Raw genomic sequence first — 15,363 nt, forward strand, 5'->3', positions numbered from 1 at the left:
CAACAGTTTACGTTTACATTTTTTACAATTCATTATTACACCGAACAATTTCATGCAGTGAGTGTACGGCTTAAGCTGTGCTTCAACTTTATCTGTCTAAACGAGGTGTGGCTTATCGAAAGTGTATACCGAGATCTAAGTTTCGGATTTCCAGCTAGGGCGTTCTTGAAATAAAATTAATATCAATCAAAAATAAAGAAACACAATGCTCGGTCGCCTTCCCGCATGTGTGATCGATGTAGGTACAGGGTAAGTAAAATTTCTAATTTAAAATTATTAAACCCCGGCAAAAAGAAATAGGCTAGGAACGTTATGACTTATTATGACTTATGACACATTACATTTTCTCTTTAGTAACAAATGTTACTTGCAACATAAATGGCGTACGTATTATTGAAATTGTAAAATCCATGTTTCATACAATTTTTATATCGTTAACGATTTAAAATGAAATCTAAAAAAGAAAAATAATAAACGCTTATATTTTTTTAGCTACACGAAGTTAGGCTTTGCTGGTAACAAAGAGCCTCAACTTATAATACCATCAGCAATTGCTATAAAAGAAACGGCAAAAGTTGGAGATAATAATGCTAGAAGAATTACTAAAGGTGTTGAAGATTTGGACGCATATATCGGAGATGAGGCTTTTGAAGCTACTGGATATTCTGTGAAAGTATGCATTGGTATTTATTTATGTCAGGCATGTTTGACTTATTTAACTTGAATATATGAATAAGGAAGCCTCGAAGAGCAATAAATTATATGGAGGTAAACATAGTCTATTGACAAACTTTCAATATTTACATATATAACATAGACAAAGGAAATGTCAAATTTAAAATAATATTTAAGATACAGTTACACCATTATTTGTAATATTATTTGATTTCAATTTTTCTTGTAAAGAATTATACCCTTAGCAATTTATTTAGTCAGGCATGCCTAAATTATATATATAAAAGATTCCTAATTAAACACAATGCTACTTTTTTCAACTATATTGTTATTCTGTTTAGTATCCAGTTAGACATGGCCTGGTAGAAGACTGGGATTTAATGGAAAAATTTTTGCAGCAATGCATTTTCAAATATCTCAGGGCAGAACCTGAGGACCATTACTTTCTACTCACAGAACCACCATTAAACACTCCTGAGAATAGAGAATATACAGCAGAGATAATGTTTGAATCCTTTAATGTACCAGGCCTTTATATTGCAGTACAAGCAGTATTAGCGCTAGCTGCCTCTTGGACAGCTAAGAGTCTAGAGGATAGAACATTAACAGGAGTAGTAGTTGATAGTGGAGATGGAGTAACACATGTAATTCCAGTTGTAAGTATAATGAAGCAGAAGATATAAAATTCGTATACAATTGTATTTTAAGAACTTTTGTTTTATATTAATCAATTCGTTGTCTCTCAGGCAGAAGGTTTTGTTATTGGAAGTTGTATAAAACATATTCCTATCGCTGGACGCGATATCACTTACTTTATACAAAGTTTGTTAAGGGAACGCGAAATCGGAATACCGCCTGAACAGTCGCTAGAAACAGCTAAAGCGATTAAAGAAAAACATTGTTATATATGTCCTGATATTTCAAAGGAGTTCGCTAAATACGACAGCGATCCTACTAAAATAAAACAGTATGAAGGTATCAACAATATCACTAAACAGCCTTTCGTCGTAGACGTTGGTTACGAGAGGTTCTTGGGGCCAGAAATATTCTTCCATCCCGAAGTATGTTTATATAAATTTAAACTTACAATGAAATAGCTTATTTTTAAAATCACGTTTGTAACTTTGTGTTTTCTCCAGTTTTCTAATCCAGACTTTACAACACCGTTAAGTGAAATCGTGGATGATGTAATACAAAATTGTCCAATAGATGTACGAAGACCATTGTATAATAATATTGTTTTATCGGGCGGTTCTACGATGTTTAAAGATTTCGGTAGGCGATTACAACGCGATATAAAACGTATCGTCGATGCTCGTCTTAAACTTAGCGAAACGTTAAGTGGAAGCTACATTACGGTAACGTATACTTTATTAATATACATTATTTCGATTTCGAAATGAAGAAAAATCATGTCAAAATGAGTAAACTAAAAGTATACATTCAATTTTATTTTAGCCAAAACCGATGGACGTTCACGTCATATCGCATCATAAACAACGTTGTGCTGTATGGTACGGTGGTGCTTTATTAGCAAGCGATCCTGAATTTTATAGGGTTTGTCATACCAAGAAAGCTTATCAAGAATACGGTCCTGGAATATGTCGTTATAATCCCGTATTTCGTAGTATGGTGTAAAATGAATAAAAATATACTTAATTCTAAAAAGACGTTGTACGGATCAACGATCGCAACTTAACGTCATTAATGAAATTGTTAATAATTTATTCCAATTTTATGTTTTCCTCTATGATTATATTTAATGAGATAAACTGGGCCTTTATAGATATGTAACAATTAACTAAAAGAATTCCGAAGAACGCCCAAGCTTATACTAGCAAACGCACACGGACATATTTTCATGCTCATTCGTTGATGCATTATAGTTGTAAGAAGAGGTATTTGCATTTAATAAAAAAAGGAATGTTCTATTACCAATAATGATTAAAAATAATTAAGACAGTTACATTACAAACTAACTGTATAGATCTGTACATAAAATAAGTTTATTGAAAAATAATAATTCTTTTTTAACGAAACACATTCAGAGAATGATTTATACTTCCCCATTTGAAATATTAATCATTCATAAAATAACGAACAAATATTTCAATGCCATTTCTGCAACAATTCAATTTTCTTTATTCATTATTGTACATACACCTTTTATACGTATTTACAATTTCTCGAAAAAGTAATACCACGATTGCTTAAAAAATTTCATGAAAATTATAACAATACATACGAGATTGTACAAACAATTAATATACAATCTCATAAATAGATACTGAACATAATTAGTATTATCAAGTTACAAGTACCTAAGAAACATTACAATTTTACAGTGTTCGCTATAAACAGTAGATATATTATCTGATATGAAATGTATATTATCTTCGTAAAAGTAGCTGACGTGTGAAATATATATATACATATACATATACAATATATATATTGTATATGTATATGTATATGTATACATGTACTTATATATCTTTCATTCTTGATATTGTATTCAGAGTGAAATTTTTGTTCTTTATTACTCTACATCAGAGGTGTCTACGGTAGGTCTCTCACGTCTGTGCCGACTATTGTAAGTAGGTATTCTCGAGCTAAACGTGCATAATGCACGCTTTCCCCTCTTCGCTTAGTCCGCACAGCTGTAAGAGAAAGATCCACTCCATACATATTTCCCCTTTTTCCTTCAGTTGCTGCACGAACGCCACTATAAGCAGGTTAGTCATCACTACAAATATACGTGGTGAGAAAATCGGTTAACTGAAAGTGGAACTCGTGCAGCTCCTGGAGTAGAAGTAGCGAGGGACCGGCTGATCGAGAGTTAATTGTCGGAGGAGAAGTAGTTAGACACCTCTGCTCTACTTCATGACGGCACTTTACGTTTGCTCGTTATTATCATAACTAAAGATATAGAATATTATTTGTTACAGTCATTATTAAAAATAATGTTTTCACACTTAAACATGTCAAAATAATAAATACTTACAATAAATTTAGACCATCAAGAGCGACCACTACAACTTCTCCATTAATGTTTGACACTAGGGACGAGAAAAACAGAGACAAAATATTAGAATTCGCTCGTGTGGATCCTGTATTTGGTGCAGGTCTTTTATAAATATCAATACTATCCACAGGTGGCAGAGGATCATGCGAAAACACTGAACCATCATTTTGTATCTACATATAAAAAAGATTTAAGAATATATTAGAATACAAGAAAAGTACATTATGTATAAAAGCTTTGTATAAAATTCTGTATACCTCTTGAATATTTACAGTAACATCTTTTATATCAGATAATATAATATGTCTCAAAATATTCTTTGGTAGTTTCCCTTGATAGCGTTTACTCCGTTTATTTTCGCAGTATTTTACGTAGTCATCTTTAATATTGACTCGATTCAATGCAACATGTACATTTTCACGTAACCATGGTAAAAGATCAGTTTCTTTCCATAAGCGAAAACTACGCGCAACATATAGATCCTGTAATTTTTCTAAGGCTGGTGTTGTTGAAGTTTTTGCCTTACTGTTAAAATACTCGTGATTCCGTACCTAGATGGTTATTCGTTTCGTTAATTGATTATTAATGTATTTTTGAAACAACATTGAATTAGTAAAAATACCTTCTCATCAGTTTGTATACTGCATTTGTCCAGCAAAGGCATTAGCACACCCGGGAACATTATTAAAGCATTTTGTAAAAGTACGTCGGCAAGTGTTTCATCACCTAAATGAAAATGAGCCAACGCTAAGCTATATGCTATATTTGGCAATTGTGTCAAATTTCTTGTAGCATCCCAAAGGTTACAAAACTCTATAAACCATTTATATTCTTTTGCTCGTAAAGCATAGAAGTCAAGAGAAAGAATTATAGCTAGTGGATCACCTTCTGGATCAAGTGATAGAAGTAATTTACAAAACTCCAAACTTGTTCTGAAACATAAAATCTTGTACAGAAGTGTGAATAAAAAAATAAAACAATTATAAGCATTTATTCATTTTACCTATAACATGCGCGTCCACCAACAAATTTGAGATGCTTGAATAAGGTTATGAACAAAGCACGATTTTGTTGTTTTCTATAGTCTAATCTACAGAATCCAGTTGTGACATTAAACAATGGATGGAAAGCACACTCTAAACAATATAGTGCTCGTTCTGTAAATTCTGCAGCCATGGCTAAATCTTCTTTGAGTTCACAAAGCTCTGCTAATTGTAATAATGCATCTACATGATAAGAATGTGCATTTATAATGTTCTGAAACACATTAAATTCATATTAAGAATTAAAATCTAATTAAATATTTCTAAGGAAATTCTATTCGTAATATTTAAAAGAAAATAATATAACTTACAACAATGTTTTCAGGACTTAAGCTTTCAACAGCTTCTAAGAATTTTAATTGAATCTGTCTGTACGACGGACCATGATCGTAAACAAAGTATTGAACATTATTAGTAGATTTCATAGTGTGATCCAATGACATTGAAAGACCAGACTTATTAATCGGTGGCCAATTGTCCCTTGCAGAAGCTAACCAAGTTTTCTTCAAATGGCCCACACGAGCTCTATTTCTTCTGTTACTATAAAAATTATAATTACCATATAAAATCCAATTATGCTTGTTAATTATGACACCTTATATCTAAACTATTTAGAATATAAATTTTATTCTACGTACTTTTGTTCAGCTTGGACCGTTTTACTACCAAATATTCTTTTAAGTTCATTATAAGGATTCAAGTGTTTGTGTTGCACTAACAAAATATCTTCTTTAGACTGCTTTTCTATCCATTGCAAATTGTTTGTGTCCTGAGAACTACAGCTTGGAAGCGGTTCTCCGAGTAATTTATTCACTTCCCTTATACTTCTTTCGATTTCATCTGTGTCTTCCACTTCTACAGACTGAACAGTTTGATGAGTTTTTGTACCATCTACTATCTTCTTCCTTTTTTTCTTTCTATTTTTGCGTTTAGCTTCAGCCTGACAATCTTCTTCGACAACCTGTTGTTCTTCATTTTCTTTCTCTGCAGTTTCAGTATTTTGATTTAACTGAAAACAGAAAAAATAAATAACAGTGACATCTACAAAGTATGGAAATATAAAAGCCTTTAATAGTCAGAAAGGTCAAAAAACATACAAGGAATCAACAATAATTAAAGAAATGAAAAACTTACTACATCAAATAAATTAAACGTCTTAGACTTAACATCACGAATCATTGAATTCTCTTCTTCATTCTCGCTTTCACTATCTTTCTCTGGTAACGTATCACCTCCGTACATTTTTTTCATATACCGTGTGGACATGTTGAACAAAATAAATTTTGAACTGAATCGTTAAGAAAAAGATGTAAATATGTTCGAAATTATACAAAAAAGGACACTTTCAATTTAAAAATGGCAGGACTTAATTGGCGATAAATTCCTGATTCTTTGAATTCTCGTCGAAATTTAAATGTCTCTTGCCACTTGTCAATTTTCTTGCTTCGAGTATCTAAATGGACACGGTTTCTATAATGGGGTAGATGTTCAACTTATTACAATTCGTGGTAATATTTTGTTCCTATTACACCACGTTGTGTCGCAATTTCGCTATGATCGTACAAGTTCTGCCAACATTCGTACGATTTTCAAAGTTGCTCAACTGATAAACCTGTTTTTAAATTTGACACTCGTGCCTGAGTGGTACCAGTATACTTACTATCGAAGATCGGTGTCTATAAGCCACGTGGATTCTATTACCGTTAAGCACTTTCTGCTTCCACTGATTAAAGTATGAAATTTTCAATTGTATGGTTGTGACAAAATAACAAAATATTTTATTGTCTTTTAAATTAACATCGAGATCTTTTAATTAGCATTGTATTATGCTGTTTGCCGAAAGGTGACGCTACGAAAAACTGAAGACACGGCAAAGTTTTCCATATTTTACTGCATTATTTGTTTCACTGAAAAAATTCCTGTGCCGTTAAAATGAATTTAAAAAATATTAAAGATAGACTGAAAGATGATACATTGGATCTTAGTTTATGTGACCTGAAAGAAGTGCCTGTTCGAGAAATCGTATGTAGATCCAAATAACACGTTCAAAATAAAAAAAGATTGTACATGTAAAGTATCGATATTAGTAATCAATAAACAAATTTTTTAGGCGACTGTTAAGAAAGCAAGGAATTTGGATTTATCAAACAATTTATTAGCTGCTTTGCCTGTAAGTTTTCAGAAATATTGCTTCTAGTTACACAATAGTTATTACAGAACAACCATAATTTATTTCAGAATACTTTTGTCAATCTTAAGCAAATAATTCAATTAGATCTCAGTAGAAATATGTTAACAGAGATTCCTGAAAATTTTGGAGAATTAAAACAACTGCGATATTTGGATCTCTACGAGAATCAGGTAAAGTCAACTTAGCTCCTAACGATAATTCTGCGAATAATTTGTGTATATCTGTCTATATAATAGGAAATATTATTTTATAGATAAGCAGGCTACCTCTTAGTTTAAGTGAATTGAAGAATCTAAGGTGGCTGGATTTAAAGGAAAATCCATTAACTCCTGCAGTAGCCAGTGTGGCTGGTCCCTGTAGTAATTTAACCGAATGTCAAGCCTGTGCTCGCAATGTTGTTATGTACTTGTCACGTGTAAAACTCAGTATCGAAGAAGAGAAATTACGAAGATTAAATGCTGTCACAAGTAATACTTAGGAACAGAGAATAGAAATTAACAGGGAACAGAGAGTAAAAATCAATAATATTTTCACTGTTGGTAGATGCAGAGACTGATACCTTATTAACAAAAAAGGTTGGAAAAAAGAAAAAAAAGAAAACAGCGGAGAAGGATAATAAAGAAAATGCACATGAAAGTAAATCGACGTCTTCAACCGAAGAGCCGCAAGTAGGCGCAAATAAGGTTGTAATACCAGCAATGGGACAAAATAATCCAAACACCGACGAAGAACACGCATTGAAAGGTAAATGTATCGTTGACTGACACCTTTCTATTACGATCATTTCACCATGTTAATTTGAATGAAATTGCAACGCGTTTCAGGCAAGTACACAATTGCACAGTTTCTTCTTCTAAGTTTGATCACTGGCATGCTAATAATCGTAGTTCTGCCAATGTATTCAGAGCGGTGTAACACGCTTATAAACTATATAGAAAGAAATACGGGTGTACCTTTGAAAGAATTTCAGAAACACAGCATCAATACGTTCCAATTTTCTATACGGGCTGCAACCATGTGGACCAAAAGCATTTGCAAAGATTTATACTATGTCTATGAAAACAGCTTTAGGGGGAATATGAGTGAGCTATCGAACAAATAAAAAATGTTAATAATAGCAGTGCACCAGCTTGAATGTAAGAGACGACATATTATTATATAAGAATCAGGGCTTCTGTTATTTATTTTGATGAATTAAAAATAATTACAAATATACGAAAGATCTTCGTTTTCATGAAATCGATTTTTTTATCAAAATCTATCAGCTTGAAATCTTTGGTCCCAGTAGACTTTTGGTATTCGTAATATATAAAAATTCGGGATAATTATCTATACGCTCGTGAGATATTACACGTTATCGGTTGCGTTCGTTTTGTTTAGCAGAGTCGGTGTTGATTTAACGGCTGCCTTGCCAAAAGAGTTCTCCATTTTGCTGATCAATTTCTGGATATTATTCATTTTCGTCGCGGCATGATCGTCCACCTGTTCGATCCCGTTCCGGTTTCGAGGATTCGTCTCTTGAACTGTAGTGAAATCGATCGATTTCGGTTTCTTTTCACCGATGAATCGGTTACAAGATCTCTTCTCCGTAGCAACTTGTACCTTGCCAGTTTCTTCGACGTCCTTACTATCCTTGAATTCCTTTTTTCGTGCCAGACACTCTGCAAGTATGGCGATATCGTCGTAGAGCTCCTCCTGTTGATCGGTACAATGTTCACGTTGATTCGATTTGAGCCGCGGTGTTTGATAGTGTTCCATTTGGTCTAGCGACACTGGAGATTCCAGTCGATCAATATTTTTACATGATACAGAGTCATCGAGGTTTCGTCGAGTAGATCCTTGAGTGCAATTCAATTTTCTCGGAGTTACCTGACAATCGATCGAAACGCCGTTAATGTAAAAGCAATTATTATCTACCGTCAATGGAGGAACGGTTAACCCTTCGCACTCGAGAGGCGACTCACAGTCGCCATTTGGTTTGATACAGTAAAATTACAAAGTTTGATATTCAATATTAAAGTTCATTTAACGCAATTATCCATGAAACGTTAAAATAGAATAGTTCTATCCCTTAATTTCTATATTATTTATATTAATATTAATTATAAAGCATCATTGGTATTTCATTAGAGAATCAGGAATATATCTAGCGAAACAATTCTCGAGTGGAAAGGGTTAACAAAGAGAACGGTAACTTACTCGGACCGGTTGCAGCGTTTCTTGCTCTTTGTGATTTATTCGATAATAACTGACGTCATCGTAAAGTTCCTGCTGATCAACCGAATCAACGACTACAGGAGGATTCGCATAAATTGGTCTAGGCGGAGGCGGACAAGTGTACTCGGATTTTTCTTCTTCCGAACAGATGGTTCCTTTCACCTGTCTGGTGTTTATTAGAGCGGACACCTTGTCGTAGGTAGGCAATTGTTGCTCATCCACGGCCGGTGGCGTAGGTGTTACGCGTTTCGTTGCTTTCTTTTCAGCCTTTCGTGGAGATTCTTTCAAGTTTCTTACTCGATGCAAAAAAGACTTCTTTTGTAATTTATCTGGCGATTTAGCCGGTTCCACCGGTTTGTCGGAAGCACTTGTATTCGGCCGATCGTTGCTCGATCTTGGGGACAAACGCAGACTCTGAAACACAATGCAGCGATCAAAATAATTGACGAGTTCCGTGTGATCGAGAATGACGTAGAATTAGTTACCTCAGCGTCATCGTAACATTTGTCTCTTTTATCGACGCGGCCGACATTATCATTGTTCAAGGTGGACGCCGCGGAACTAATGTTATCGCTATCATTGTTGCACATTGTTCCGCTTTGCGAGCCAGTCGGTCGTTCCGCGTTGTCCAAATTCCTCTTTGGTTTTTCTACCAATACACTCGTATCTTTTACGTCCGAGCAGACTTGGTTCCCTCGAGGATCGTTAAGCCTTGGTTCTCTCTCGATTCGATTCGCTTTGCCGATTGGCACGTTCTTGTAATTACGCGTACGCGTCGTGTTTCTGAAATCTTCGATCTTATAATACATATCGTCCTCCTCCTCCTCTTGGGACACGTACGATGCCGTAGGTAGGGCCGGTAATCTTCGCGGGATTCGGGCAGGTAACGAAGGACCCGGGACAGAAGCAGGAGTGGGAGTACTGGCGGAAGCAACTGAAGAAACAGAGGTAACAGTAGCGGACGCGACGTCGAGGACAACAGCGGCAGCGGACGAAGAAACCGACGGAAGAAGGTTCTTTGACAATGAGTCGATCGCTTTCGTGTCGGTACCGGTAAGATTCGCAGCTAATTCCGACTTAGCCTTATCGACGCCTGAACATCCAACATTTTGATGCTCTTCCACGCGAGCGTTTACTTTCGGGACGTTAGCTTCGAGCGGCGCGGCTACCGAGACTTTTCGCAATTCCGCGTTCTCGTTTCTCTCGACGATACCCATTTCGTAGATTTTCACGATCCACTGTTCCATTTCCTTCGGACTTTTCGCGACGAACTGAAAGAACCACGACCGACGTGAAAAGAAACCGTGCTGCGTTTACTTTACATTCTATTCTATTCTATCTGTTGGAAGCTCGTTCACCTGGAAGGTCCTGTTGCCAGGGCAAAAGATTTCAAACGTGGATCCGCTTCTTCGTTGATCTTTGGGTATGGCGTTGGGCGCGGCGCGAGCCGCGTAACCACGAATCGGTAGCACAATGTACGGCCGGTTGTCCCGATCGCTCCCGTAGATCAGTAAACACGATTCGATCAAGCCTACAACACACGGGTGTAAATAATCATGTTTATCGCGCGTCACACTTCCGGTGCAACGCGCAGCGGAAGCAATGTAACTTACCGACCCAGCACTTCCGATACTGTCCAAAAGTGAACAGCCTTTTCCCTTCCTTCCTGTCGAGAGGGCCGAATTTCGAACATTTTATCTTAGCTTGGGCTGCCGGGAAATTCGCGTAGATCTCTAGCAGCTCGTGCTCGATCTTTTCATCTTTGGCGTGAGATTGTTGAGGCGCGCATTCCGCGGCTAGGATCGCTGCGTGATTCGACTCGACCGTTTGAAAGCTTTCGTAATAATCTTGTTGCTTTTGTTTCTGATGCTCTTCCGCCACCACGTATTCCCCGAGTTCGGTTTCTATTTCGTTGACTGTGACCAAACCCTTCAACGCAATTGGACTCATGTTCAAGTACGGCTCAGAAGTGGTCTGTGTTCCGATTTTCTCGGCCATGAACCTCATCAAAGTCTGCTTCGAGCGGATCAACAGATCGTCCCGGAAACTTTTGAGCGGGATCGGGAGATTCACTTCTCCCAGACATTCCAAGAAGTGGATCACTTCCGTAAACACGTTTTGAAGGGCGTTCATCTGCGCTAATAGATGGACACCCATGGTCGTGTTCCTTGACCGATCGGTTTGCATGGTCGTAACGGTAACGGGGATGTCAAACGCGCGCAAACCGAATTACGAACGAAACGTATCCTGTACGTCCCGATCGATTCCTTCTTCTCGAAACGGAACCGCTAGCGCTACTCTTCGCGCTGCTACAGTTCCCCGTTGACAGCGTCAAAGTCACGCCGGATGCGATGGCAGATACGCGACCGATAAAACAACATTTTACAAAGCGTCGTACTGGAAACGAATCGCATCGAATGAATCACACTATTCCAACAACCTTTCAATATTCAGAAACTCGATTGAACGTGCAGTTCCTGTCGGCCGATGATTCGCGCACGACCGCGCGTACCATCGGGGATTATCGGTGCGACTCGCTCGCGACTGTTCCCACTATCCAATAGAGTAGGAATAAGATTCGACGAAAGAAATTGCTGATCGGATGAGTAATTTGAAATTCGGAAACCCCCGATTAGCCGGTGAATGATCCTTCCCTTCGATCGAAGCGCGACGCGGACCGAAAGTCGACCATTTCAAACTTATCCAACTCCCGGCGAACTTTTCTAAGTTTGTCCACTAGTTTTATCGGGCACTTTATCGCGATAACGTTTATCGGGCGGCGACTCGCGAGAATGCTCCGATGTTCCCTCGTTAAGATTCAACGAGCAACGTCGCACGTGGGAGCAACGGAAGACGATTCGAGTCTCGGCGAGGCGGGTCGCGGCGTCTCGTCGAGTCTCGTCGAGTCGAGTCCAATCCGACTCCCGCAAAGACTGTTGTCATCGCCGTCGCTCTTCCTTGGAATCTATCGCCTCGCCGCCTTGCCCTTAAGCGTTGCCCCATCCAACCGGCCGCGACTGACTCATTCTTTTCGGCCGTGCGTCTCTCTGCGGCGACGAGCTTCCGTCCTCGTCGCGTTCACTCCGTCCTTCTATCTGCGGTCTTTCGGCCGCGAGCGCGACCCAAACGACGTCTTAATTGATCGCACCAATTGACGTACCAATGTAAGAGCACACCGGGAAACAAACGGCAAGTTTGCATTCCATCGCCTGCCGTTTCTCTCATTGTTTTCTTTCGCTCGTCGGGTACGAGGATCGAACGAGATCAACGTTCCTTCGTCGCGAATCGAATCAGAGTCCACCGATTCCAGCCGAAGTGTGATTTATTTAACCAATCGGTTTCCGAGAACACAGGAAGATTTTAACGCGACGAAAACGGCCGGGTTTCCATGTCTTCAATGAATTTGCCAAGGTACCTTGCCTCGCGTTTTCGTTAACGGATTCGCGTATACGTGCTTCGCGATGTCCGCCAGCTCCGGAAATGGGTCCGATTTCGCCTCTTCCAGTTCCTCGTCCACTTTCTTCCAAACGCTGCTTCGTATTTCCTGTTTGATAAGGAATAACGTAATACCGAGTGGGACGGAGCAGCCGAGAGAAATGAGGGCGAAAATGAGAATGGAAATAAAAATTGAAAACGTAGAACGCTCGCCTCGATTTCCTTTTCGGTTTTCAAGCCGTTCTTCGCGAGAAGTTCGGCGAGCGTCGAGATGGGATCTTGTTCCGCCTGAACTCGCTTCGTTTCGTCCCTGGTGCGGTAAGAAGTGCCCGGGTCGCTCATACTGTGTCCGTAGTACCGGTACGTGTCCATTTCCAGGATGATGGGACCGTTTCGAAGAGCATGTTCTCTGGCGAATTTCACCGCCTCGCGTACATCGAGCACGCTCATCCCGTTCACCTGGGAATCGGTGACATCGGTTACTTAGCTCCGTTAGGAATCAGACGAGAAACAATGGGCGTAGACGCGATCGCGGTGTTGGTGTTCACTTTCACGCCTGGAATCAGATCTCCCCGAGTGTAAAACGCTGTATTCGCCGAGTGCCTGTGCGCCGCCGTCCCCATTCCGTACTGATTGTTCTCGCAGACGTAGACTACCGGCAGATTCCAAAGTTTCGACATATTGTACGCCTCGTAAACCTGACCCTGGGACGCCGCTCCGTCGCCGTAGAGCGTCCACGCGACTCCGCCGGTGCCGTTGTATTTATGAGCGAATCCCAACCCGGCGCCGATCGGCACTTGACCGCCGACGATCCCATCGCCGCCGTAGAATCCTGTCGCGTACATGTGCATCGATCCACCTTTCCCTTTCGAGATCCCAGTCCGCCGACCCATCAATTCCGCGAGAACCTGCCGTGCCGACACTCCGAACACCACCGCGAATCCGTGACACCTGTAAGCTGTGATCAAACTATCCGCTCCGGCCATCGACATTTTCATCCCCACGGCCACTGCCTCCTGCAAACCGCATTGTCTCCTTTCTGCTATTTCCTCGCGCCCGGACTAGATCGATCGAAAACGGTCTACCTGGCCGGAATACAAATGAAGGAAACCGTTGATCAATCGCGCCCTGTACAACTCCGCGGCTTTATTCTCTATTCGTCTGATGTAGTTCATCGTTTTCAGCGCGTAAGTGGCTTCCTCTTCGTTCATCGTCGCGCTCGTCGCCGGCCCTTTGTCTAACCGGTACAGCTCGTATTTCTAAACAGACCGGGCGAATCTGTGTAATTTTCATAAACGTGATATAGCGTTCGGTAAGGTAAAAGCACTAATAGTTGGCCAGATGAGATAAGCGTTCTGCGTGAATAATGGTAAACGCATTCTCCATTATTAGGTAGAGGGACTCTGCGCGAAAGTGCTGTTCGAACGTCTTACGTTACGTAAGAAAGCGAACTTTCTTGAGGTGGCTGTATTATCCAGGTTGTAGGCATTTTTGAAAATTCAATGCTCGCGCCGGAATTCGGTCGTCCTTTGAAACGAGAAAATTGCATTGACTATATGTTAGTCAGCAGTTGACCACTTATAGTAACACCAAAATCACTAAAGGCGATTAACGCGTTGAGCGCCGCACGATTTTGCCGAGAGAAATATAGAAAACGAGAATAATGTAATATCAATTTATATAATTGAATTTCGTTATTGTTGCAAGTTTATCTCGGTGAATGTCATTGCATTAGGTGGTATTACTTATAATATAGAAAGGTTTCCGAATAATCATCGTTCAATCGAATGAATTATAGTAATTCGATTTGATTGAGGTCATCGATGACCCCCGTGGCATCCAACGTGTCAATATCGTTTATTCGCAACGATTGTGACAAATCACGAGTAAAAGGACAAATACAAATGAAAAGAAGTCGATTTCATGTTGGAACCTGGAGGCATGCAACCAACGTCAATGAATTACTAGTTTCTACGATTAACGATTCAATTCAGGTAAAAGTTTTTCGGAGTTGGGTCGGTCATCGAAAGATTATTACTTTCAAAAACCTTGTTCCCTACGTTTTCCTGAAAAATGGTCAATTACTGGTGTCTTCACCTTACTTCCCATCAGAAATTGTTCGAACGTTTATTCGCGTTGCATCGATAAGTATGTAGTACATACGTAAGTATACGTAGGTACCAACACACGAGACGAATCTTACCGTCTCGACTGTCATTTCCTTTGATATACCCCTGCCAAGAAGGGAGAAAAGCCAGCGACGATTCGTGTAACCTCGTACCAGTTGCAAACGATGCATTCTTCGTTCAAGGCCCGCTTAAATAACTCGCCGAACGGTGTAGATCGATCGCGCGCTTCGAACTCCGCGATTTGTCGACTCAGCTTCGTCCGTTTAAAAAAAGATATTAGAAACCTGTAATTCTGTTCGACTTCGATGCTTCCGATCGGGCAAAGGTTGACGCGAAAATGCATATTATCGCCACGCATTGCGCGAATTTAGCTGCGATACTGGATACCGATCTTTTTGCTGCAACTCACCTATCCCCCTTACTTCGCTCAAATATTTTCACGGATTCTCGTGAACCTAGACGGACGTTTGTACCTACGCGGAAACCGATAAACAATCCCGGTACGAAGGGTTGTCTATCAACTATTTCTGCGAAACGTCGAGCAATCATTGGAAATTATTATCGACTCGGAAACGCGTCGGCGACTTATCATCTGTCCGCCGCTAGATGTATAAAAACCGAAGGAAATAGGAATATTTCTGAAAAAAA

At 39.4% G+C, this 15,363-nt stretch overlaps 5 protein-coding genes across 7 annotated transcripts; 2 read left to right on the forward strand and 3 right to left on the reverse strand.

Moving 5' to 3' along the window:
* The first annotated feature begins 13 nt into the window (after window positions 1–13).
* Window positions 14–3,594, forward strand: Arp3 (Actin-related protein 3). Its single transcript, XM_031984609.2, has 6 exons — window positions 14–249; window positions 493–673; window positions 1,017–1,331; window positions 1,422–1,736; window positions 1,815–2,033; window positions 2,134–3,594. The coding sequence occupies exons 1-6, from the start codon at window positions 206–208 to the stop codon at window positions 2,311–2,313; spliced, it is 1,254 nt and encodes a 417-aa protein (XP_031840469.1). The 5' UTR covers window positions 14–205; the 3' UTR covers window positions 2,314–3,594.
* Window positions 2,794–6,274, reverse strand: Nulp1 (Nuclear localized protein 1). The gene is made up of 8 exons (XM_031984603.2): window positions 5,878–6,274; window positions 5,382–5,752; window positions 5,055–5,283; window positions 4,704–4,957; window positions 4,323–4,632; window positions 3,958–4,251; window positions 3,680–3,873; window positions 2,794–3,594 (listed from the first exon to the last, which is right to left on the reverse strand). Exons 1-8 carry the CDS (start codon window positions 6,007–6,009, stop codon window positions 3,570–3,572), a joined length of 1,809 nt encoding a protein of 602 aa, XP_031840463.1. The 5' UTR covers window positions 6,010–6,274; the 3' UTR covers window positions 2,794–3,569.
* A 53-nt stretch (window positions 6,275–6,327) lies between these two features.
* On the forward strand, window positions 6,328–8,173 carry LOC116430449 (leucine-rich repeat-containing protein 59). 3 transcript variants are annotated; one of them, XM_031984611.2, is made up of 7 exons: window positions 6,328–6,475; window positions 6,561–6,765; window positions 6,854–6,913; window positions 6,982–7,104; window positions 7,188–7,401; window positions 7,478–7,678; window positions 7,759–8,173. In XM_031984611.2, the coding sequence occupies exons 2-7, from the start codon at window positions 6,676–6,678 to the stop codon at window positions 8,034–8,036; spliced, it is 966 nt and encodes a 321-aa protein (XP_031840471.2). In that variant the 5' UTR covers window positions 6,328–6,475; window positions 6,561–6,675; the 3' UTR covers window positions 8,037–8,173. The 3 variants fall into 3 exon arrangements, with proteins under 3 accessions (XP_031840471.2, XP_031840472.2, XP_031840470.2); XM_031984612.2 differs by having other exon boundaries at window positions 6,343–6,475; window positions 6,587–6,765; XM_031984610.2 differs by having other exon boundaries at window positions 6,363–6,765.
* Window positions 8,174–8,278: 105 nt separating this feature from the next.
* On the reverse strand, window positions 8,279–12,159 carry LOC116430443 (uncharacterized). Its single transcript, XM_031984601.2, has 5 exons — window positions 10,765–12,159; window positions 10,510–10,682; window positions 9,637–10,422; window positions 9,134–9,565; window positions 8,279–8,803 (listed from the first exon to the last, which is right to left on the reverse strand). Exons 1-5 carry the CDS (start codon window positions 11,336–11,338, stop codon window positions 8,282–8,284), a joined length of 2,487 nt encoding a protein of 828 aa, XP_031840461.2. The 5' UTR covers window positions 11,339–12,159; the 3' UTR covers window positions 8,279–8,281.
* A 188-nt stretch (window positions 12,160–12,347) lies between these two features.
* Window positions 12,348–15,263, reverse strand: LOC116430453 (pyruvate dehydrogenase E1 component subunit alpha, mitochondrial). Its single transcript, XM_031984620.2, has 5 exons — window positions 14,790–15,263; window positions 13,672–13,845; window positions 13,135–13,602; window positions 12,800–13,045; window positions 12,348–12,695 (listed from the first exon to the last, which is right to left on the reverse strand). Exons 1-5 carry the CDS (start codon window positions 14,883–14,885, stop codon window positions 12,546–12,548), a joined length of 1,134 nt encoding a protein of 377 aa, XP_031840480.2. The 5' UTR covers window positions 14,886–15,263; the 3' UTR covers window positions 12,348–12,545.
* Window positions 15,264–15,363: the final 100 nt, after the last annotated feature.

Source organism: Nomia melanderi, chromosome 7 (genome assembly GCF_051020985.1).
Source record: "Nomia melanderi isolate GNS246 chromosome 7, iyNomMela1, whole genome shotgun sequence".
NCBI lineage: Eukaryota > Metazoa > Arthropoda > Insecta > Hymenoptera > Halictidae > Nomia > Nomia melanderi.